General features: G+C 44.4%; 1 protein-coding gene across 4 annotated transcripts in view; it reads right to left on the bottom strand.

The window, feature by feature from the left end:
- The window catches only part of ZRANB3 (zinc finger RANBP2-type containing 3), a 184215-nt gene that overhangs the window by 97217 nt on the left and 61372 nt on the right, over positions 1 to 25626 (bottom strand). For all 4 annotated transcript variants that reach the window (XM_072122262.1, XM_072122263.1, XM_072122264.1 and 1 more), the window contains exon 4: positions 732 to 910. In XM_072122262.1, the coding sequence (XP_071978363.1) occupies positions 732 to 910 (179 nt within the window). The remainder of the gene's footprint in view (positions 1 to 731; positions 911 to 25626) is intronic.

Here is a 25626-nt window from a genome sequence, read left to right as displayed (position 1 = left end):
GTAAGTGCATTGTCCGTGTATAATGCGCTGTGCGGGGAGTCACTAAGAGCGTGCACCCGATATCCTGCATGTGCCGCTTCCCCGCTCAGGTCCCCGGAGTTCACCTTCTTCTTCCTGGTGCATGTAAGTGCATTGTCCGTGTATAATGCGCTGTGCAGGGAGTGACTAAGATCATGCACCCGATATCCTGCATGTGTCGCTTCCCCGCTCAGGTCCCCGGAGTTCACCTTCTTCTTCCTGGTGCATGTAAGTGCATTGTCCGTGTATAATGCGCTGTGCAGGGAGTCACTAAGATCCTGCACCTGATATCCTGCATGTGTCGCTTCCCTGCTTAGGTCCCCGGAGCTCTTCTTCCCGATGCATGTTAGTGCATTGTCTTAAGACACAATTTGAAAGTTAAATCCCGCACTCAGTCCGAATAAGTGGGATCGTCCGACGGCACGCCCCCCGATTTCTGTCGCATGGAAGCAGCGCAGGTGCGCCACGATCCGATCACTTGCGACACAATCCCAGTGCAGACACCTTTTAAATACCTGTCATAGCCATGCAATCCCCGAAAACGGTGCGCAGTCCGATGAAAGTGCAGCGCACGGCCCTTAGTGAATAAGCCTTATAGTACACGGTTTGTTATGTTCTCTTATGCAGTTAAATTCTGAAGGTTTTGTTAATGAGTCAGCGATAATTTGGATCATGTTTCTACACGTACAGTGAGATGAGGAGGCCAAACTTACCCGACATCTGTCTTGTTCTCAATGACGGTTATGTCCTCCGGTCCCAGCTCTGGGATCCACTTCTCCATCTCCTCAATCCAAGGATACTTCAAGGAAGAAGGAACGACAATGAGAAGCGGCCACTCCTCTCTGTAGCAATAGGCCACGGCAATGGCCTGGAGAGTTTTTCCGAGGCCCATCTGAAAAATAACAAAGATTAATAAACTTCAATTCTCTGAGTTGCGGAGAAGCTTTTTGTCTATTATAACATTTACCTAGGTTTGTGCTGAGAACATTATGGAGATGAAAAAAAAATACAAAATAAAGGTCAACGAAATCATTTTTAATTATTTGTGGCGGGAATATATTGTATTATTTTTACAGTAAAAAAAAAAAAAAAAAAAAGATTAACTTCAGAATTGTAATAACAAGTCTACAGACCTCAGAGCTGTAATCTATCTGCTTGTTCAATGTAAATCTTGTGAAATTTACAGTGAGTTAAGTGCATTTTTATATGAAAGCTCAAGCAGTAAACGGATGTAGAAAAACTAAATATATCACGCAAGTTGTAAAAAGTAATGTTATGTAATTTGTCTCTACCGGCAAAATGAGCGCAGCTCTGGGGTATAATACAGGATGTAACTCAGGATCAGTACAGGATAAGTAATGTCATGTATGTACACAGTGACTGCACCAGCAGCAGAATAGTGAGTGCAGCTCTGGGGTATAATACAGGATGTAACTCAGGATCAGTACAGGATAAGTAATGTCATGCATGTACACAGTGACTGCACCAGCAGCAGAATAGTGAGTGCAGCTCTGGAGTATAATACAGGATGTAACTCAGGATCAGTACAGGATAAGTAATGTCATGTATGTACAGTGACTGCACCAGCAGCAGAATAGTGAGTGCAGCTCTGGGGTATAATACAGGATGTAACTCAGGATCAGTACAGGATAAGTAATGTCATGCATGTACACAGTGACTGCACCAGCAGCAGAATAGTGAGTGCAGCTCTGGGGTATAATACAGGATGTAACTCAGGATCAGTAAAGGATAAGTAATGTCATGTATGTACACAGTGACTGCACCAGCAGCAGAATAGTGAATGCAGCTCTGGGGTATAATACAGGATGTAACTCAGGATCAGTACAGGATAAGTAATGTCATGTATATACACAGGGACTGCACCAGCAGCAGAATAGTAAGTGCAGTTCTGGGATATAATACAGGATGTAACTCAGGATCAGAACAGGATAAGTGATGTCATGTATGTACACAGTGACTGCACCAGCAGCAGAATAGTGAGTGCAGCTCTGGAGTATATACAGGATGTAACTCAGGATCAGTACAGGATAAGTAATGTCATGTATGTACACAGTGACTGCACCAGCAGCAGAATAGTGAGTGCAGCTCTGGAGTATAATACAGGATGTAACTCAGGATCAGTACAGGATAAGTAATGTCATGTATGTACACAGTGACTGCACCAGCAGCAGAATAGTGAGTGCAGCTCTGGGGTATAATACAGGATGTAACTCAGGATCAGTACAGGATAAGTAATGTCATGTATGTACACAGTGACTGCACCAGCAGCAGAATAGTAAGTGCAGCTCTGGGATATAATACAGGATGTAACTCAGGATCAGTACAGGATAAGTAATGTCATGTATGTACACAGTGACTGCACTAGCAGCAGAATAGTGAGTGCAGCTCTGGAGTATAATACAGGATGTAACTCAGGATCAGTACAGGATAAGTAATGTCATGTATATACACAGTGACTGAACCAGCAGCAGAATAGTGAGTGTAGCTCTGGAGTATAAAACAGGATGTAACTCAGGATCAGTACAGGATAAGTAATGTCATGTATGTACACAGTGACTGCACCAGTAGAATAGTGAGTGCAGCTCTGGGGTATAATACAGGATGTAACTCGGGATCAGTACAGGATAAGTAATGTCATGTATGTACACTGTGACTGCGCCAGCAGCAGAATAGTGAGTGCAGCTCTGGGGTATAATACAGGATGTAACTCGGGATCAGTACAGGATAAGTAATGTCATGTATGTACACAGTGACTGCACCAGCAGCAAAATAGTGAGTGCAGCTCTGGGGTATAATACAGGATGTAACTCAGGATCAGTACAGGATAAGTAATGTCATGTATGTACACAGTGACTGCACCAGCAGCAGAATAGTGAGTGCAGCTCTGGAGTATAATACAGGATGTAACTCAGGATCAGTACAGGATAAGTAATGTCATGTATGTACACAGTGACTGCACCAGCAGCAGAATAGTGAGTGCAGCTCTGGGGTATAATACAGGATGTAACTCAGGATCAGTACAGGATAAGTAATGTCATGTATGTACACAGTGACTGCACCAGCAGCAGAATAGTGAGTGCAGCTCTGGGGTATAATACAGGATGTAACTCAGGATCAGTACAGGATAAGTAATGTCATGTATATACACAGTGACTGCACCAGCAGCAGAATAGTGAGTGCAGCTCTGGGGTATAATACAGGATGTAACTCGGGATCAGTACAGGATAAGTAATGTCATGTATGTACACAGTGACTGCACCAGCAGCAGAATAGTGAGTGCAGCTCTGGGGTATAATACAGGATGTAACTCAGGATCAGTACAGGATAAGTAATGTCATGTATGTACACAGTGACTGCACCAGCAGCAGAATAGTGAGTGCAGCTCTGGGGTATAATACAGGATGTAACTCAGGATCAGTACAGGATAAGTAATGTCATGTATGTACACAGTGACTGCACCAGCAGCAGAATAGTGAGTGCAGCTCTGGGGTATAATACAGGATGTAACTCAGGATCAGTACAGGATAAGTAATGTCATGTATGTACACAGTGACTGCACCAGCAGCAGAATAGTGAGTTACAGTGATTACAGGAAACTATTTATTACTATTAAATACACAGCAAACAGCAATCCAGTAGGATACAGTCCGGGCGCCATGAGCTGCAATGTGGTGCTGAGTGTGAACTGGGAAAACAATGCAGAGTAAATTGCTGATTTTGCTGCATTTAAGCCAAAACCAATATTATAATAAAAAAAAAGAAAATAGCAATAAAATGGAGACAAGAAACAATAGATTTTCACAAAGTAGAAGCGTCATTGTTTTCCCTCCTACACAAACTATAAATATTTGCAATAAATAATTCATACAGTAAATGATGCAAAGCGTCTAATGAAATAGAGAGAAATGATTAGACCCCTCCACCGATCTCTGCTGTGATCAATACAGGGATGAGCCGCTCAATGGATAAAGTCATTAGCTATAAAAGGAAATAAAATCTAATGCTGCACACTCCGGCACATTAACCCCATCGTGTACTGTACCCTGCAGCTCTGCTACAATATCACATGTACAACCTCCAGGGGAGGCGCCCAGGAATAAGCACAGGTCAGCCGACCAGGTACTAGCAACATTGTATCCCAGGTTATACCGGTAACAGGAAGCTTTTTTCCAGCTTATGGCAGTTCAAAGGTTAGGACCGGGTTACATTGGTTTATAGGTGTCTCTTCTAGCCGCTCCACATTGTGTTTCATTTTGGCTTCTTTGGCTCGCGAGAGCTACACACAGGTTTCAAGGCTCAATAGGAGCTTTTCTCCGCATGATATAGCGGCTCACATGGAGCTTTTTCCAGGGTCCAGTGATTCTCATGAAGATTCTCCAGTGTAAAGGCAGGTCATAGGAAGCCTTTACAAGGACCTAATCCAAGCCACACAGGGAGTTTCTACCTGTTCATACCAGACCATAGGAAGATTTTTCATCATTACAACCTACTATAGAGAGTGTCACAAAGGCTTCAAAAGTCCACATGGCGCCTCTCCCAGACTATGGCTTTCCACAGTGATGCTCTCTAGGGCTATGACAGTCCACAGTGATGCTCTCTAGGGCTATGACAGTCCACAGTGATGCTCTCTAGGGCTATGACAGTCCACAGTGATGCTCTCTAGGGCTATGACAGTCCACAGTGATGCTCTCTAGGGCTATGACAGTCCACAGTGATGCTCTCTAGGGCTATGACAGTCCACAGTGATTCTCTCTAGGGCTATGACAGTCCACAGTGATGCTCTCTAGGGCTATGACAGTCCACAGTGATGCTCTCTAGGGTTAGGACAGTCCACAGTGATGCTCTCTAGGGCTAGGACAGTCCACAGTGATGCTCTCTAGGGTTAGGACAGTCCACAGTGATGCTCTCTAGGGCTATGACAGTCCACAGTGATGCTCTCGAGGGCTATGACAGTCCTCAGTGATGCTCTCTAGGGTTAGGACAGTCCACAGTGATGCTCTCTAGGGCTAGGACAGTCCACAGTGATGCTCTCTAGGGCTATGACAGTCCACAGTGATGCTCTCTAGGGTTAGGACAGTCCACAGTGATGCTCTCTAGGGCTAGGACAGTCCACAGTGATGCTCTCTAGGGTTAGGACAGTCCACAGTGATGCTCTCTAGGGCTATGACAGTCCACAGTGATGCTCTCTAGGGCTATGACAGTCCACAGTGATGCTCTCTAGGGCTATGACAGTCCACAGTGATGCTCTCTAGGGTTATGACAGTCCACAGTGATGCTCTCTAGGGCTATGACAGTCCACAGTGATGCTCTCTAGGGTTATGACAGTCCTCAGTGATGCTCTCTAGGGTTATGACAGTCCTCAGTGATGCTCTCTAGGGTTATGACAGTCCACAGTGATGCTCTCTAGGGTTATGACAGTCCACAGTGATGCTCTCTAGGGCTATGACAGTCCACAGTGATGCTCTCTAGGGCTATGACAGTCCACAGTGATGCTCTCTAGGGCTATGACAGTCCACAGTGATGCTCTCTAGGGCTATGACAGTCCACAGTGATGCTCTCTAGGGCTATGACAGTCCACAGTGATGCTCTCTAGGGCTATGACAGTCCACAGTGATGCTCTCTAGGGCTATGACAGTCCACAGTGATGCTCTCTAGGGTTATGACAGTCCACAGTGATGCTCTCTAGGGTTATGACAGTCCACAGTGATGCTCTCTAGGGTTATGATAGTCCACAGTGATGCTCTCTAGGGCTATGACAGTCCACAGTGATGCCCTCTAGGGTTAGGACAGTCCACAGTGATGCTCTCTAGGGCTATGACAGTCCACAGTGATGCTCTCTAGGGCTATGACAGTCCACAGTGATGCTCTCTAGGGCTATGACAGTCCACAGTGATGCTCTCTAGGGCTATGACAGTCCACAGTGATGCTCTCTAGCGCTATGACAGTCCACAGTGATGCTCTCTAGGGTTATGACAGTCCACAGTGATGCTCTCTAGGGTTATGACAGTCCTCAGTGATGCTCTCTAGGGTTATGACAGTCCACAGTGATGCTCTCTAGTGTTATGACAGTCCACAGTGATGCTCTCTAGGGCTATGACAGTCCACAGTGATGCTCTCTAGGGCTATGACAGTCCACAGTGATGCTCTCTAGGGCTATGACAGTCCACAGTGATGCTCTCTAGGGTTATGACAGTCCACAGTGATGCTCTCTAGGGTTATGACAGTCCACAGTGATGCTCTCTAGGGTTATGACAGTCCACAGTGATGCTCTCTAGGGTTATGATATTCCACAGTGATGCTCTCTAGGGCTATGACAGTCCACAGTGATGCCCTCTAGGGTTAGGACAGTCCACAGTGATGCTCTCTAGGGCTATGACAGTCCACAGTGATGCTCTCTAGGGCTATGACAGTCCACAGTGATGCTCTCTAGGGCTATGACAGTCCACAGTGATGCTCTCTAGGGCTATGACAGTCCACAGTGATGCTCTCTAGGGCTATGACAGTCCACAGTGATGCTCTCTAGGGCTAGGACAGTCCACAGTGATGCTCTCTAGGGCTAGGACAGTCCACAGTGATGCTCTCTAGGGTTAGGACAGTCCACAGTGATGCTCTCTAGGGCTAGGACAGTCCACAGTGATGCTCTCTAGGGCTATGACAGTCCACAGTGATGCTCTCTAGGGCTATGACAGTCCACAGTGATGCTCTCTAGGGCTATGACAGTCCACAGTGATGCTCTCGAGGGCTATGACAGTCCACAGTGATGCTCTCGAGGGCTATGACAGTCCACAGTGATGCTCTCGAGGGTTATGACAGTCCACAGTGATGCACTCGAGGGTTATGACAGTCCACAGTGATGCTCTCGAGGGTTATGACAGTCCACAGTGATGCTCTCGAGGGTTATGACAGTCCACAGTGATGCTCTCGAGGGTTATGACAGTCCACAGTGATGCTCTCTAGGGCTATGACAGTCCACAGTGATGCTCTCTAGGGCTATGACAGTCCACAGTGATGCTCTCTAGGGCTATGACAGTCCACAGTGATGCTCTCTAGGGCTATGACAGTCCACAGTGATGCTCTCTAGGGTTATGACAGTCCTCAGTGATGCTCTCTAGGGTTATGACAGTCCACAGTGATGCTCTCTAGGGTTATGACAGTCCACAGTGATGCTCTCTAGGGCTATGACAGTCCACAGTGATGCTCTCTAGGGCTATGACAGTCCACAGTGATGCTCTCTAGGGTTATGACAGTCCACAGTGATGCTCTCTAGGGCTATGACAGTCCACAGTGATGCTCTCTAGGGTTATGACAGTCCACAATGATGCTCTCGAGGGTTATGACAGTCCACAATGATGCTCTCGAGGGTTATGACAGTCCACAGTGATGCTCTCTAGGGCTATGACAGTCCACAGTGATGCTCTCTAGGGTTATGACAGTCTACAGTGATGCTCTCTAGGGTTATGACAGTCCACAGTGATGCTCTCTAGGGCTATGACAGTCCACAGTGATGCTCTCTAGGGCTATGACAGTCCACAGTGATGCTCTCTAGGGTTATGACAGTCCACAGTGATCCTCTCGAGGGCTATGACAGTCCACAGTGATCCTCTCGAGGGCTATGCCAATCCTCAGTGATCCTCTCGAGGGCCATGACAGTCCTCAGTCATCCTCTCGAGGGCCATGACAGTCCTCAGTCATCCTCTCGAGGGCCATGACAGTCCTCAGTCATCCTCTCGAGGGCTATGACAGTCCTCAGTCATCCTCTCGAGGGCTATGACAGTCCTCAGTCATCCTCTCGAGGGCTATGACAGTCCACAGTGATGCTCTCTAGGGCTATGACAGTCCACAGTGATGCTCTCTAGGGTTAGGACAGTCCACAGTGATGCTCTCTAGGGCTATGACAGTCCACAGTGATGCTCTCTAGGGTTAGGACAGTCCACAGTGATGCTCTCTAGGGCTATGACAGTCTACAGTGATGCTCTCTAGGGTTATGACAGTCCACAGTGATGCTCTCTAGGGTTATGACAGTCCACAGTGATGCTCTCTAGGGCTATGACAGTCCACAGTAATGCTCTCTAGGGCTATGACAGTCCACAGTGATGCTCTCTAGGGTTATGACAGTCCACAGTGATGCTCTCTAGGGTTATGACAGTCCACAGTGATGCTCTCTAGGGCTATGACAGTCCACAGTGATGCTCTCTAGGGTTATGACAGTCCACAGTGATGCTCTCTAGGGCTATGACAGTCCACAGTGATGCTCTCTAGGGCTATGACAGTCCACAATGATGCTCTCTAGGGCTATGACAGTCCACAGTGATGCTCTCTAGGGTTATGACAGTCCTCAGTGATGCTCTCTAGGGTTATGACAGTCCACAGTGATGCTCTCTAGGGTTATGACAGTCCCCAGTGATGCTCTCTAGGGCTATGACAGTCCACAGTGATGCTCTCTAGGGCTATGACAGTCCACAGTGATGCTCTCTAGGGCTATGACAGTCCACAGTGATGCTCTCTAGGGTTATGACAGTCCACAGTGATGCTCTCTAGGGCTATGACAGTCCACAATGATGCTCTCTAGGGTTATGACAGTCCACAGTGATGCTCTCTAGGGCTATGACAGTCCACAATGATGCTCTCGAGGGCTATGACAGTCCACAATGATGCTCTTGAGAGTTATGACAGTCCATAGTGATGCTCTCGAGGGTTATGACAGTCCACAGTGATGCTCTCTAGGGCTATGACAGTCCACAGTGATGCTCTCTAGGGTTATGACAGTCTACAGTGATGCTCTCTAGGGTTATGACAGTCTACAGTGATGCTCTCTAGGGCTATGACAGTCCACAGTGATGCTCTCTAGGGCTATGACAGTCCACAGTGATGCTCTCTAGGGTTATGACAGTCCACAGTGATCCTCTCGAGGGCTATGACAGTCCACAGTGATCATCTCGAGGGCTATGCCAATCCTCAGTGATCCTCTCGAGGGCCATGACAGTCCTCAGTCATCCTCTCGAGGGCCATGACAGTCCTCAGTCATCCTCTCGAGGGCTATGACAGTCCTCAGTCATCCTCTCGAGGGCCATGACAGTCCTCAGTCATCCTCTCGAGGGCTATGACAGTCCTCAGTCATCCTCTCGAGGGCTATGACAGTCCTCAGTCATCCTCTCGAGGGCTATGACAGTCCTCAGTCATCCTCTCGAGGGCTATGACAGTCCACAGTGATGCTCTCTAGGGCTATGACAGTCCACAGTGATGCTCTCTAGGGTTATGACAGTCCACAGTGATGCTCTCTAGGGCTATGACAGTCCACAGTAATGCTCTCTAGGGCTATGATAGTCCACAGTGATGCTCTCTAGGGCTATGACAGTCCACAGTGATGCTCTCTAGGCCTACTACAATGCAAAGGGTGCATCTCTCGGGTGATGCCAGTCTACAAAAAACCTTTCTGGGTGACGTCAGGTCAAAAGGCTTATGTCTCCCAGACTACTTCAGACCAGCAGCAGCCTCTCATGGACTACAAAAATCCACAGGTAACATCATCTAAGCAACAAAAGTCCACAAGCAGCATCTCCCAGGCTACTCCAGTCCTCAAATTTGTCTCCTGGGTTACTTCAGTTCAAAGCAAGCTTCTCTCGTGTAAGCTTCATCCTAATTTGTGCAGTAGAAGATTCTCCGTTTGGGCAAACTTTTAGGGAGTTTCACGAAGGTAATAATGATTCAGAAGAAGCATCTTCCATGTTATGCAGGATTACAGACCTGAAAGGTAAAACTTTTATCAGATCAAAAAAAAAAAAAAATAGGACTATTTGAGATCCACAAAAACCGACTGCCTGTCGGGGGCAGTTCAGAGGTTGTAATATATATGTAAAAACGCTCAGGTATTTTAAATGGGTGTGAACACTGGTCTAGTATACCAAGCCTCTCACGCTTGGGGTTTGTACAGACTTCAAAGGATATCACTTAGACCGTATATAGCAGCAATTATTCTTTATATACTATATTTAAAGCATTGACATAAGGCATAAGTACATCACCATTTTTCGGCTAGCATGCCGTACGTGCAGTTCAGAGGTTCTATGTTCAGGCTGGAAAATGCTGCAGAGCCACAGGGCAAATTTGTCAAAACATCCTCGTTCCTGTACAGCCGCTCTTATCTGACCACTAGTATCCCTATCGCCTGCACATTTACGGTTATCACTGGAGGAGCACAGAAAGCTTAGTATTCAATGCTATTTGTTGTGTCGTGGGAGATTGAAATGTGTGGTCTCATAGTCTACAGGCAAAATGAAACTGCAATAAAGAGCGGCTCAACTTCATAAAGAGGGTATTATGGAGTCCAGCTACCCACCAAATACTACACTAGGCAGATTAACTTGCATGAGGACAAAAACGAGCGAAAAGACCAGGTAGTTGTATTCGGAAACAGCTGAACAGAACTTTGAGCAACTAATAAAATATGGATGAATAAAAAAAGGGATATTTTAGAGGGAAATGAAGTCAAAAGAGAAGAGCTCTACAATTATCTGAATCCATCCTGTCCAAACTTTGCATAGTGAAATCTAACTTCTATCATGACTTTACTGGAGGTCACGCGTCCCACCAGTCCTCATCCTAGGGAAATGTCACCTGCTTATCTGCTAAAAGGTTAATCTGCCAGATTATTTCTGTGCTCACACTTTTGCTTTAGTGGATTCGCTTAACATTTAGGACTCCAAAACTGTAATGTGCAAAGTGTTCTCTAGGTAAGGGTGCCGGGTGACACTGCCGCTTAACGAGGATGACAACTCTGAAACGAATACTTAGCTGACTCAACAGGAGAAGACACAAGAGTTACTGGACCCTGAGTCACAATGTCTAAGAAACAATGGAAAGGGAATCACTGCACACTATATAGAAACTTGAGGGCTTGCCAGTTTATTAATAAACCACCGTGGTCTGAGGAAGGCTATCAGGAGCCATCTTCAAGCTATCCAAGTTAGTAGGAAGCTCTTCTATTCCAAATAACCTTTCCCCAGGTGGCACCAGATCACTTAAAGCTCCCGAGAGGGGTTTAAACTTCATAGGACACTTCCCTCAGCATCCAATGGTTAACAGGAAGGTTTACTAGGAGCTGCCAATTCAGAGGAAATGCTATCCGGGTACAAAGGTGCACAGGATGCTATCCTCAGGGAGCAACGATTCAAAAGTAGCTTCCTCCAAAAAAGATAGCTTAAAAAATTAAAAAATAAGTTTTTAGGAAGTTTATCATTCCAATAGGAAGTAAATGCCAAACTTCATGCAAGTTCATCACAGTACAGGGCCTAAGAATATGACCTGACTTGCTGACCGGTTGATGACCATCTGACACCTCGTTGCTGCATGGTGGTGCATTGCCGAGCTGCTCCGTTTATCTGTATGGAGCTGGTGGAGATTGCCGAGCGCCACACTCATCAATCTTCACCACCTTCACAGAAATGAACAGTGAACAGGCCATGCACAAGCAGCTGCTCCGGCCATCTCAGGGTAGCGGGTGGGGGTCCGACGAGGGTACATCTTGCCCTCTGTTCTCGTGATCTAGGTGGGGAGGGGGGGCCCTATAGGCCCTATAACTTTGTGGGAAAACCCTTTAATTATTCAGTTAGATAATGAAAGACTAGAGTTAAATGCCTATAAGTACTCAATATCCTGCAGAGTTAAAGGAATTATACAGTCACAATCCATCCTGAGAAACCAGGGACGTTACTCATACATCCAGGTACCGTGACAGCGCAAATCTTCTTATATTTGGTATCCATGGCCTCCCCCCTTCCAAAATCAACTTTAATAACTATGCTAATGAAACAGAGGGCCTCTGGCGGGAGAAACTTACCAGAGGCTCATCAATGCTGTATCTTCACTGGCTATTACACTGTCTCCTTCTACCTGTTTCCTTCCATCTCACACAGTGGGAAGGGTGGGTGCTTCTACACCGTTTAACAGCTTATGAAGCTCCAGCAAGTAAGGGGATCTGGTAAGGCGCCCCCCCCCCTCCCACCAGATTCCTTCCCACTCATTAGCATAATTTTAAAAATAGATTTTGGAAGGAAAGAGGCCATTGATATCAAATATATAAAAAGATGACCACTAACTGTGACAGGATCTAGGAGTTAATGCCCCTGGATTAAAAATTAAGAACTAAATATAAGGTATGGTCACTTACCAAAATAAATTATTATATATATATATATATATATATATATATATATATATATATATATATATATACACATACACATACACCCCATTAGACACTCTACAATATATAAAACAATATATTTATTTAAGTTATTACATTTTATATCAATCATTAACACTCAAAGCAACAAGAGGCCAGAATGCAGAATGTGTTAATTTATTAAGGAGTGTTCACACCTTGGTGAGTCGCCCACTGCTCGGCTTGTGTTACATGCAGCGGGCATCCATTACACCGCGTGACATTACCTGCTAATACCTGATGACCAGGAGGACAGACACAGCGATGATTCTCGATGCTCTCACTATGGAGTAATCTTACTCTAATGATCTTATACGTGAGAGAGAGAAGTCTCTAATTTCTGCTCTTACAAATTCCTTCTCGCTCCTGATAATTAAAGGGAAACAACCTGCCTGCGGGAATCGTACATGAAAAAAGTGCAGCAAAAACAGCAACACAAACCCTGGAAGGGATCCGTGATGAGCGGTCACACATGTGCAGCTATAGATTTATCAATAATGATATAATGTATTGTGTTCTGTGAATCCTTCCATATATCATTATCCAGGTATTTTTGATGGAGTTTTATTGCCTGAATATAAACTGAAAGCACGGAAAATCAATCACCCCATAACAGGTAGATGTATACACAAAGACACTAAATGATCTTCTTTGTTATTTACATATTTGTCACAAATATACACATTGTAGCGCTAGGGTACACAAATCTACACAAATACAGTATGTGCTCCTTGCTGAGGTCAATTTTGCTGCTGCATATACACAGTACATGAATACATAACACTGCCTACAATAAGGTGTTTTGACCTCCTGTATTTTACCCCAGAGCTGCACTCACTATTCTGCTGGTGGTGCAGTCACTGTGTACATACATGACATTACTTATCCTGTACTGATCCTGAGTTACATCCTGTATTATACCCCAGAGCTGCACTCACTGTTCTGCTGCTGGTGCAGTCACTGTGTACATACATGACATTACTTATCCTGTAGTGATCCTGAGTTACATCCTGTATTATACTCCAGAGCTGCACTCACTATTCTGCTGCTGGTGCAGTCACTGTGTACATACATGACATTACTGATCCTGTACTGATCCTGAGTTACATCCTGTATTATACTCCAGAGCTGCACTCACTATTCTGCTGCTGGTGCAGTCACTGTGTACATACATGACATTACTTATCCTGTACTGATCCTGAGTTACATCCTGTATTATACTCCAGAGCTGCACTCACTATTCTGCTGCTGGTGCAGTCACTGTGTATATACATGACATTACTTATCCTGTACTGATCCTGAGTTACATCCTGTATTATACTCCAGAGCTGCACTCACTATTCTGCTGCTGGTGCAGTCACTGTGTACATACATGACATTACTTATCCTGTACTGATCCTGAGTTACATCCTGTATTATATCCCAGAGCTGCACTCACTATTCTGCTGCTGGTGCAGTCACTGTGTACATACATGACATTACTTATCCTGTACTGATCCTGAGTTACATCCTGTATTATACCCCAGAGCTGCACTCACTATTCTGCTGCTGGTGCAGTCACTGTGTACATACATGACATTACTTATCCTGTACTGATCCTGAGTTACATCCTGTATTATACTCCAGAACTGCACTTACTATTCTGCTGTTGGTGCAGTCACTGTGTACATACATGACATTACTTATCCTGTACTGATCCCGAGTTACATCCTGTATTATACCCCAGAGCTGCACTCACTATTCTGCTGCTGGTGCAGTCACTGTGTACATACATGACATTACTTATCCTGTACTGATCCCGAGTTACATCCTGTATTATACCCCAGAGCTGCACTCACTATTCTGCTGCTGGTGCAGTCACTGTGTACATACATGACATTACTTATCCTGTACTGATCCCGAGTTACATCCTGTATTATACCCCAGAGCTGCACTCACTATTCTGCTGCTGGTGCAGTCACTGTGTACATACATGACATTACTTATCCTGTACTGATCCTGAGTTACATCCTGTATTATACCCCAGAGCTGCACTCACTATTCTGCTGCTGGTGCAGTCACTGTGTACATACATGACATTACTTATCCTGTACTGATCCTGAGTTACATCCTGTATTATACTCCAGAGCTGCACTCACTATTCTGCTGCTGGTGCAGTCACTGTGTACATACATGACATTACTTATCCTGTACTGATCCTGAGTTACATCCTGCATTATACCCCAGAGCTGCACTCGCTATTCTGCTGCTGGTGCAGTCACTGTGTACATACATGACATTACTTATCCTGTACTGATCCTGAGTTACATCCTGCATTATACCCCAGAGCTGCACTCGCTATTCTGCTGCTGGTGCAGTCACTGGGTTACATCTATAATTATACTTCTGGGAAATTCACCTGTTATATTTATGCAAATGAGCTCCTCTGTGTCATAAGGACAGGCCAGCCTTATGGTACACCCATTTTCATGTGTTTTTGTCACTCCAGGGCAGTGGTTGTAAACCTTCTAGAGATTAAGTGCACAAACTACAATGAAAACCCACTTATATATTGTAAAGTGCCAGCTTGGCAATTTAAACCTATCAGTGTCCTGTGGACAACACTACACTAGAAAGAAGGCAAAGACATTTGGATTATCATTGTAGCTCCCATTCAGATTCCACTGAACAAGAAAATTTGCAGGTCACGGAGCAGGAGTTCCAAGGATGACACAGGTCTGTCCACACCTTCCTGCCCCTCCTGTAGTCCCATATAGTTTAGGATGTATTGCTTTAAAATAGCACAGCACGCAGAACTTCCTGGGACTGCAGGAGGAGGACTTTAATCCTGTCTGGCAATCTCTGGGGTGATGGAGAGGGTGCCCACAGCGACAGCTCCGAATTCCACCTCTGGCATCCGCACCACAGATTCGCCACCACTGATCTAGGGCTTGGCTGCTAAACAGGGATTAGTGCCCCCTAAAAAATGGGGCAAATTTAGAAGAAAAGAGATTGTCAGGTACAGCCCCGCCCCTTGCATGAAGTTTTTTTTTTCCAAAGGAATTTTCTCGAAAATGGAAGATGGAGTGCCGTGGGAGCTGATAAAATCCCTTTAAAATGTAGGAAAACAGATCAGCAATGGAGAAGTCAAAGAAGAAGGAGAAGAAGCCGTCGATGTGGAAATGAAATTATAAAGAAGTGAAAAGTCTCCTCGTCACAGATTAAATATAAGGCGGTGGCGCTGGGGTCACGGCATAACATTTGTTTAGCTGATGCCTCTCCATAATAAAGGTTACGGGAAAGGTCTCCGGCTGCATAGATTTTTAATAAGTCAATATCATCGCGTGTTGGGGCCGAGGCTTATTATAGAGCAGACGGCGAATCAGAACTTACCGACCGCAGAAAGGAGTTTTAAATATATTCCGCTATTTAGCATAATTCAGCGAAATTATCCTTCTCCGATGCGTGTGCCTAGAGGATTTTATATTTTTTTCCCTCCCTCTACCTCCGAGAAACTGCGCTGAAAACCTCCTTATGTCACTCAACTACCTACATTTAGCACCTAAACCTGGTCGGAAATTGTGTCAGCAACAACTGGATGCCAATAATTATCTTTCCATCGGAAGTGACAGGATGAATCCAAATATAGCCGACGCGGCAGAAAATATTCCAGCGAGCCGGCCAATCGGGCGCGCTTCCCCAGCTAATTCCATATTCATGAGTGGGGGGCTCAGCAGTCACCTCCGAACAAACAGAGTAATCAGTGGAGGAGGAGGGAAACCTGCGCAGCTTCTATCCCATAACCCCAATTAAGTGGAATAAAACCTGGAGACGTGTAAATTGTAGATGTTAGGGGGTTTCGTAAAGGCAAACTATACAGTGACACTTAAAGGAATTTTCTATCAATGGGAGATCTCTGAAAAAGCATAGGCGCTCCTATACAAGAATAGGATAGGATCTGGCTATGACTGTGACAAAAATTGGAATCCCATAGGTGCGACATACAGTGATGAGACGTGCCTATAGACACATTGGGGGGGCATTTATATTGTGTTATATTGAAAAACTTTAGTTTGCAAGTTTTTACGCAAGACTAAGCCAAGGGTGTTACCAGAGCACCTCAAGGCTACATCTTCACTCCTACTGGGTGCTGAAACTTTCACTGCTGCTGCCGGAGATCAAAACAGGCCGGGGGAGGGAGAGATGCGGAGGTATCAGGGGGATGGGTAAGACGTGATCCTGAACAGTATAACAGGCTATAAAGCTACAGCATGGAGGGGCTCTGGTAACACTACCCAGAGCCCTTCTTTAGCATAATTATAAAAGTTGATGTTAGAAGGAAAGAGGCCATGGATAACTAATATGAGAAGATCCCACAGTCCCGGGGCCGGGATCTATGAGTAATGTCCCTGGTTTATCAGGATGGATTGTGATGGGAGAGATTTCCTTTAAGGGAACTTTCTGATTGGAAGGTAACTGAGAAATAAGTCCAGAGTCTTTACTGTTCTATAATTTTGTCTGCAATAGTTTGCCCTCTGTTTGTGTTACCCGACTTCTTGTCGTGATCTCTGACTATCAGCCAGACTGTGGCATGATCTCCTGGATTACCATTATGTAGTAACACAACCTGCCATGGCTTTGGCTTACCCTCTCATTGCTTTTCTTGCCGTCTCTCGTGTACTATGCTCTGGCATCTCCGGATCTGGACTACCCCAAGAGCTAGCAACCTTGTAGACCCCACTAAAGGCTAAAGGGTGAATACTGGGTGGGGGGCACTTAGACCAGTGATGGCGAACCTTTTATAGAACGAGTGCCCAAACTACAACCAAAACCCACTTATTTACCGTGAAGAGCCAACGTGCCATTTTAAGCAGTAACTTATAGCTACCTTTTCTTCCACATCTTTCAATTGTATCCGCCACCTGAGGGCACCAATACAGTTGAAAGAGGGAGGGCAAATTCAGACTCTCATTGTAGCTTCTCACCAGGGTCTCTCTGTACAGGAATAATGGGAAGTCCAGTAGGAGGTTTCATGGATTTGTTCCTGTTTGGTGAACTCAGTCCTGGGGTGAAGGCCTGGGTGCCCACAGAAAGGCCTCTGAGTGCCACCTCTGGCACCCGTGCCATAGGTTCGCCATCACTGACTTAGACCATCATGCTCTTAGAAGGTGTCCCAAATCACATCCCTTCAGAGCTGGGCTTGATGGGAGTTGTAGTTTGCAGTTCAATGGCAGAAATTAACCATTCAAAACGGGTTTTCCGGATCAAATATAAAAAAAAAATCCTAACACAAAAATGTATCACTATACTTCCGCCTGAAACAAACGACTCCTTCGTCTCTCTCTCCTACACGACAATTAGGAATCAAGTAATGCAAACCGGATTTCACCCCCGGATCCCAATAATCTGTCACAATCTCAGCGTAAAGCCCTTGTACCCAAGGCATTAGCCGCTTGCCTGCAGCTAATACTTCATAACGTTACAACACAAGATATTTTCCCAGCCAGGTCGCCCGCGTTTCCAGAGGAGAAGAAAAAGCCGACGAAACACTTAGCTAACGAGACGAAAATTGCCGAAATCCAGAGAGTGGAAAGAAGTTGAGTTGTCGGCGATAAGCCATAGAAAATGATGCATGAGCTTTTCTGCAGTCTCTCTCTCCGGCTAAAAAAAAAAAAAAAAAAAAAAAAAAATTGGAAAAAAAAAATATAAAATGTCAATTTACGTTTGCAACTGGCATTTGCGTTGGCTTTTTTTTTATTTATTTCTAACAAAGCGTAAATGTGGGCTGTCTCTGGTAAAGTCACGGCTTAATGGGGCAATTAGCGCCATGCTTTATGTCGTTCTCCCAGTATAAATCTATTTTCCTGGGTGCCGCAACACAGACCCAGCTGTTATTTTCTGACCTTACATCAACTCGAGGAGGGGGAAAAAAAAGGGCACCAAATGTGCAGGAGACCTCGGCTAACACATAACTTACAAGCCCGGCATCTTGTGCAAAACGAGGAGCCAATTAGTTGTTTAACCCCTGAAAGGCCTCAGACCTATTATCCCAGGGAACAGTATTCCAAGATAAAGACTAATTATTTCCGAACCGCATGTGAATGGCCTGGTAATATGCGACAAATAACAGGGACTGGGGGACAGAAACAAAAGATTTTGTATAGGAAGTGAAGGAAGTTCATTCCATAAGACACTGGCCCAGTCAGAGCCGAGAGCTTCTCATACAACCTACTGACAAGGAAATGGTATAGCTCAGATTGTTTATCAATTCCAGGAGGAATAATTGAGGACAGAAAACTGACAAGAAATTACTTAAGTGCTTCTCTTTAAAGGGAACCTGTCAGTCATACTAACCCACACAAACTAAACATATCTTTGAAAACTTCTAGAAGTACAACTATCCCTATATCGTTCCTCCACATGCCTGTAAAGTTCCACAGTCCGTTTAAAAAGTTTACTCATGTTATTCCAGCTCTGTCAAACCTCCAGCTTTTCTAGGGGCATGCTTTCTCTTCAGACGAGTCAAATCGTCTCAGATTCATTCCTGAGGGCGGGTGGAATGATGTGAGAGTTGCTGAAGAAAAATCATTCACCCCTGCCTCAGCAATTATCTTCAGTGATGCAACCATTGCTCTCATTTCTTGGTAAGGGGGAAATGATGTAGCTGAGCCGAGTCAACTGCTCTTAAGCTGTAAATACGGCTGAACTGGAAGAACTGAATATACTGGACTCACAGCATGAAAGACTATGATTGGACTCACATGGGTTCATTTGCATATATTGCTCATAAAGTTGACAATCTATTCAAATGAACCCATGTGAGTCCAATCATCGTCTTTAATGTGTGCAGCGAGTCCAGTATATTCAGTTCTTCTAGTTCAGCCGTGTTTTTAGCTTAAGACCAGTTGACTCGGCTCAGCTACGTCATTTCCTCCTTACCAAGAAATGACAGCGATGATTGACTCACTGAAGAGAATTCCTGAGGCAGGGGTGAATGATTTCATCTTCAGCAACTCTCTCATACCTGAGGGCGGGTGGAATGATATTATTGACTCGTCTGAAGAGAAAGCATGCCCCTGGAAAAGCTGGAGGTTCGACTGAGCTGGAGTCAACTTTATGAACGGACTGTGGAACTTTGCAGGCATGGCAAAGAACAATATAGGGATAGTTGTACTGCAGTTTTAAAAGATATGTTTAGTTATTGTTGGTTAATTTAAGGTTCCCCTTAAAGGTTTTTCTCAGCGGTTGGGATCAGCTGTCCATAGTTCTCTTTGTTAAGTGTCCAACCCCACAAATTAAAGAAAAATCTTTCACCTCAACTGCTTCCTGATTCCAGCAAAGTTGGAGTTTTCTATCTATCTGCGACCGTTGCCCAGGCCCAGGACCACCCATCTGACAGTATAGAGTCTAATCAGCATAGCTTCAGATTGTAACATACTAAATAAGTGCTCTACTGTGAAGAAAAACTGTGTAACATTTTATTACGCAAACAATATCAATTACTTGCCGAAGGTATAAAACCGCATTCAAACTTTAACACCCCCAAAACGTAGGTTGAAAATCAGTTTTCATGTAAAATTTTGATTTCTGAATGTTGACTACAAGAAAAGGCCACATTTGGTGGAGTCCTCTGGTAACTTAAGAACCATAAGTCACAGCAGAGCACACAGAAAGGTTTTCTCCTCCAGTGTCACTTCACGTCTACACTTGGCAGCCCAAAAGTTAATCGCAAAAAAAACAAAGACAAATTGTTCGCATCTTGCAGGTAATAATAATTGATATGTTTAAGGCAGGTGCAGGAACCGATTCCTCAAAAAAAGGTTAAAACAATTAAGTAAGGAAATAAAACAATTTTCCATTTATCAATCAATTTGTTTTTAGTAACAACATGATTTTCCCGGGTTCGGGGATCAAGGAGCCGCGTGCATTTCAAATAGCGACAAACCCCTGGGGAGCGCGATCAATTGAGCAACACAGCTGCAGAGATGGTCTCCCCCCCCCGAGCCGTTCTTAAAGGAACAAGTGACATAATCTTAATGCACGCTCACAATTAACATATATTGCTGTTTAACTCATAACTTGCTGCAAACAGGCTTGGCCCAGCTGTAACCAATCCATATTGACATTGAAAAAAAAAAAAAATTTCTTATAGGATGTCACTACTATCCTGGAAACGGCTCAAACATGTGGCAGAGAAACAAACACGGAGCAAGAACAGCAGAAAATATTAAAGGGGTTGACCGGCAACAAAAATTTTACTAGTGGGTTTGTGGGGTTGAAAAAAAAATTAAATAAAATTATATACTTGCCCCCCTTGGCACTTTCGGTGTCCTGCACCGCCGTCCATCACTGCCGTGCCCCTATTTGGGGCAAGGCACCTTCCATCCCTATGTAAACTAACAGAGGTACAGAGGCGATAGGTGGCGGAGCGGGACACCGGGAGCACCGAGGTAGGCAACTATAGGTTAATTTTAGGCTTGGGGCCCCAAAAAGCCAACTCCACCCCTCTCTTTGCCATATGAGAACTGTGACTATGTTTAAAATATGGATACATGAATCCAAGATGTTCCAACGCTGGGATCCTGGTTGATTATCTGTTAATCCTCATTGTCCATAGCAAGTCACACCGATCAGAGAGGAGAGGTATAAAGAGGTTCATTCTGCCCACTGGCAGAATCTTTTTAATGCATCAATAAACCGTTAACAAAATTCATAAGCGCAGTTGACAATAATGAACGTTGTGATATCCTTTGTTACAGAAATCTGTTCCTGTGTCCTTCTTTTCCCTCTGCCTTTCTTCCACATTTAAGCAGTTTATCAGCTTTCTCTCCAGTAACCACTGACAGCTTAGAGATAAAGGAAGCGAATACAGAGGTAGAATTATCAAAAGAAATAGTATGGAAGGAGTTCATTTTTATCTGTCTTTCCCTCGCTCTGTGCCGTGTACTGGAGTTCAGATACACTGCTCGCTAGAGGAGAAAGAAGGAGCATAAAAAGACACAGAGATTTTTTAGAAGGTATTTTACAATTTACACCTGCTCTTTTCAATTTCTGCATAAAAAATAGCTTGAAAGGTTTTAAGCAGAAAACTGAAAGCCCCTTTAACACTATATTCAAAAATTCCTCTTTCGGGAATTGTAGGAGGTTAAATTGAGGTATGATTCATGCCATGACTTTTACATGAAGCACATCTGTCATACAGTCGGTGTAGGGAAGGTTCCAGATGCACCTCAGAGGTTACTGTACCCATATCAGAGTCAGGATTAGTGAGGATGATGGAGGTGGAGATATACTGCACTTTTACACCCCTTGTATCACGGTATTAAGTGTCTCATCATCTGAATTACAATACTGTTCTAAGCTTCAGTCTAGAGAGCTGCGACGACTCTCAGGATCCTCCAGATCCAACTCTTCTTATTAAATTAATCTTCGAGCTTCCAGAAATCACTTTAATCCATCCTGAGCTCGCTGCCACAAAGAGACTGCGCACAGGAGACAAGTGAAGGCTCCTGACAGAAATAAGGAGCGACATGTCCTCCCCCCCTCCCCCCGAGATGCCGGTCTGTAGCGGATGAGGTATGTGTGACTGTCAGGATGGGCACATCTGTGCAGACCATGTCATGACACATACACCCAAGAAAACCAACATCTGCACATCGTGGGGCAGCATTTTATAGCCACATATCAGCCTTAAAGGGGTTGTCCGACATTAATAAAAACTTTACTTGTGGGATGGAGAGGAAAATATAAACCTGTACTTACCTCCCTTGGGGCTCCCCGTGTCCCGTGCCACACCCATCGCTGCCATTTGTTTAAATGAAATCTAGCATCAAAATCAATCATGATAAACCAGGGACACTTGTTTATAGATCTGTGACTATGGTAATCGTCTTATATTTGTTATATTTGTACGAATATCATAGTTAAAAATTGTGCAACTGGGGTGTTACCACTGCCACTCTGAGCAGAAGCTTCACAGGCTTTTACAATGTGGAAGGAGAATTTCTGCCTCCCCCATGGTGCCGAAACTCCCTCTGTCTCATGTAATCGCACTACAGCAGATGGAGAAGTGCTGTGCAAAGCTGTGGCACGGAGGGACTCTGGTAACACCCCCAAGAGGGCTCATTAGCCTAATCATAAAAGTTGATTTTAGAAGGATGGAGACCATGAATAACTAACAGAAGATACCACAGTCCCGGTGCCTGGATCTATGCGTGATGTCCCTGGTTTATCAGGATGGATTTTAGTGGTAGTGAGTGAGATGCTATGACAGCTATATTAAATACATAGGATAAGGATAACATCCATAGAGAAATATCATTTGATAAAATTACTTTCACTAAAACGTCACCAAAAGTACAATAAAATGAGCTGGGAATAGACTTTCTTGTAGAGGCACAGGGTGTACCACATGACCCTAAAGAGTCAAAAAAGGATCATGTGATGCCGTTCTGAATGGCCTGTGATCTCTTTCAAAACTGCAGACTGGTTGCGTAGGATCACATGATCTAATATATAAAGCCGGATGTATGTGTGTGTGTGTCTACGCTAAAGGAATCTGCACCGTCACGTTTACAGTTACCAAATTTTGCATAGACTGGGTTTTGAGCCGAAATTCTCACCCCACGCTTTCCAAAAACAACATATTAGCACAAACTTGTGACCAAGCTTAATGGCCTGTGCTGCTGTAAAGATGGGAATGGTAGGGAGCGTCTAGCCAAAGCGTTTGAGTTCATGAACAGATATGAGTGGACCCAATGGTAGGGTTCGGCCTCCTGACCCGGACATATTGCTGGATTGGCTCCCAAATCCGACGCCTCTGGTAACTAGCAATGGCTTTGATTGGTCAGGAGATACCCTCTTATCCAATCATAAAAATGTTCTAGTTGCTAGGGGCATTCACCAATTCATCAATATGTCCGGATAACATCTCAATGATGACACCTTTATCACTTGACCATCTAACTAAAGGAAATTATCCACGGGACCGGTGAAGAATAAGAGCAGGTTAAGGATAGATCAATGGCACGCAAGAAATCTTCTGGAATTTTTGGTTTAGCACTTCCACAGCGGCTCCTTCTCGTCTAGTGCAGGATGAGAGTCTTCCCTTGTCACTATTCCTTGCACAGCATTTTATCACCCAGGTTATGATATCAATGCTGGAGGTGTGATTTATTTAAATCTCCTTTTATTGCTTCTCCTCCGGCCTTGACCTTCATTTCGGCGGCACGCGAGGAGCTCGAGTTTCAGTGATTATCTGCAGTGTAAGACGAGACTACAGAGGTGCCATCTCCAGCTTGCGATACGACTTGAAAGACACCCCAAGGGGGTTTAAATGGGTCACTGCAGCAGTACTCGACGCTAGTCTGGGACACAAACACATTTAAGAACAGCGTGAGAGGGATGCGGCACAGAGAGGGAGCGATAATAAGGAAACGCGGCCAAACGCACAGCGGCACGCCATCCCTCCGCCACCTCATTGATTTCATCCGGGAGGGAGAAGGGCCTTGGATTACTCTGGCTTAACCTACATTTTGGTTGTGAGACATTCCCCATTCTATATGGTGCAGCCAGATCTTGATGGGTTTTACAGCAAGTTGTAGAATAAAAATTATTTTATTTTTGTGGCCACTTAAAAGTCCTTTTTTCTCCCCTTTATTGTTGCGAATGCCACCGATCCAGCGACAATCTCACTGGCGGAGGAAGCACCTGCTCAAACTCTCCTCTCCGACCACAAACAGCGCCGGGTCTGTTATATATGCGCGCAGCTGAAAGATAGACGGATCGAGAACCTTCTCACGCTGAGCAGAAGAATCTGGAGCAGGCAGTATCCGAAGCCGGAGATTTTTATCACCGCTCAGTAAAAGAGCCATCTGCTTAAATGCACATTGAAGAAGCACTCACAGAAATATTTATGTATTTTGTTTTATTTTTTTTTATTATTTTCCTATATTAAGGAATCTTTTCCTTATTCAGCCGTTTCTTTCCATCTGAAAGTTCATGTTCTTCAGTTCATGTGATTCTGTGCTGAAGCATCATAGGGTTGATCAAAGGCAGATCAATCAAGTCGAGATGGTGTCTAATCATTGCAAAATCTGCATTGAATGCAAAAAAAAATTGTACTTCTATAAACTTTGTAGCCATTTTAGGTGGTCATGGCAACCAATTAGAGCTCAGTTTTCAATTTATAAACTGCTAAATTGTGGGCAATAGAAAGTTGAGCTCGGTTTACTTTCCATGAGGAAGTAGAACAGTTTTGATCACACTTTTGCTAAATTTCCCCCACTGTGTTTAGCTTTTACCTAAAAAAAATTTTGGGTATCAGTTCCTCACAATTTTTAAGATCTATGCTTTCTGTTAGAAAATAAATATTTTTAATTTAAGGCACTTGTTTGTCCATCAGATTGGCACAGGCGGTGCCAGCCCACCCGTAAAAACATAAGACCAGACATGTTGAAATCCAATATGGGTGATTGTTCTGTCCTGGAACAGCAGCCATGTCAAAAATTCTGAAATAATGTGTGGAATTTCACCATAGGCTATATATATATATATAATATATTATTATAAATAATATTTTATTGTAAAATCTCACAACCTATCCCACAAAAAACAAGGTCATTCACCTCTACCTAAAGAAAATTCTGATGCTGCTGTGAGGCGAAACGGGAAAAAAATGCTAAAATTCTTATGGCTCTGAACGGTTAAAGGAGTTTTTATTCGGTTTTTAGTCATTAGCCATTTGCCAGGCTGAAATACAGGAGTCATAGAAATCATTAAGATAACACATCAAGGCAGAGACAATATCTGTAGCGCTCCACGTTTCTGAAATCAGAAATAACTGGAGCGCGTTTATTGCTCTCGACAAGGCTCTTGTGAGTGACACTTGGGCACGACGTTAAGCCTCCCCATAGTTTGCTTGATATCGTCTCCTGCGTTTCGCACACAAGCCGGCGTGTATTTATTATAGGGCTTCTGATTATGTAACGTCCTCGTAGTTGAAGAAAAGTACAGAAGTGAAAAGAAAACGAGCCCCCGACAAACTCGTAAACTAACAGCTTTCTGCAGCAGAGACTTGGGGCTCTGCCAGGAACGTAATTGGCTAAATATTCCCGTTACCGGAGCGCTGCTTGCATAGCAGTGATTAGATCAACATCATCTTGGGCTCCATGCTGATTTTTATATTGATGGAGATATATATTTTATCTCAGCTCCTCGCCGACAACAGCTGCTTATGATACAGATTGATCTATCAAACATTCAGTGACAGCAGCGATGAAGGACGGCGCCGTGTCGGCCATTGATAAGAGCGTTTATGAAAACATGATGCAGTACATGAAGTACATAAGGGCAGACATCTTTCTACTGGCTGTGACTGATTCCTCCAT

The sequence above is a fragment of the Engystomops pustulosus genome, chromosome 8, assembly GCF_040894005.1.
Source record: "Engystomops pustulosus chromosome 8, aEngPut4.maternal, whole genome shotgun sequence".
In the NCBI taxonomy this organism is placed as follows: domain Eukaryota; kingdom Metazoa; phylum Chordata; class Amphibia; order Anura; family Leptodactylidae; genus Engystomops; species Engystomops pustulosus.
The sequence above is the reverse complement of the archived record's forward strand: the minus strand, read 5'-3'. Positions and strand labels throughout refer to the sequence as shown.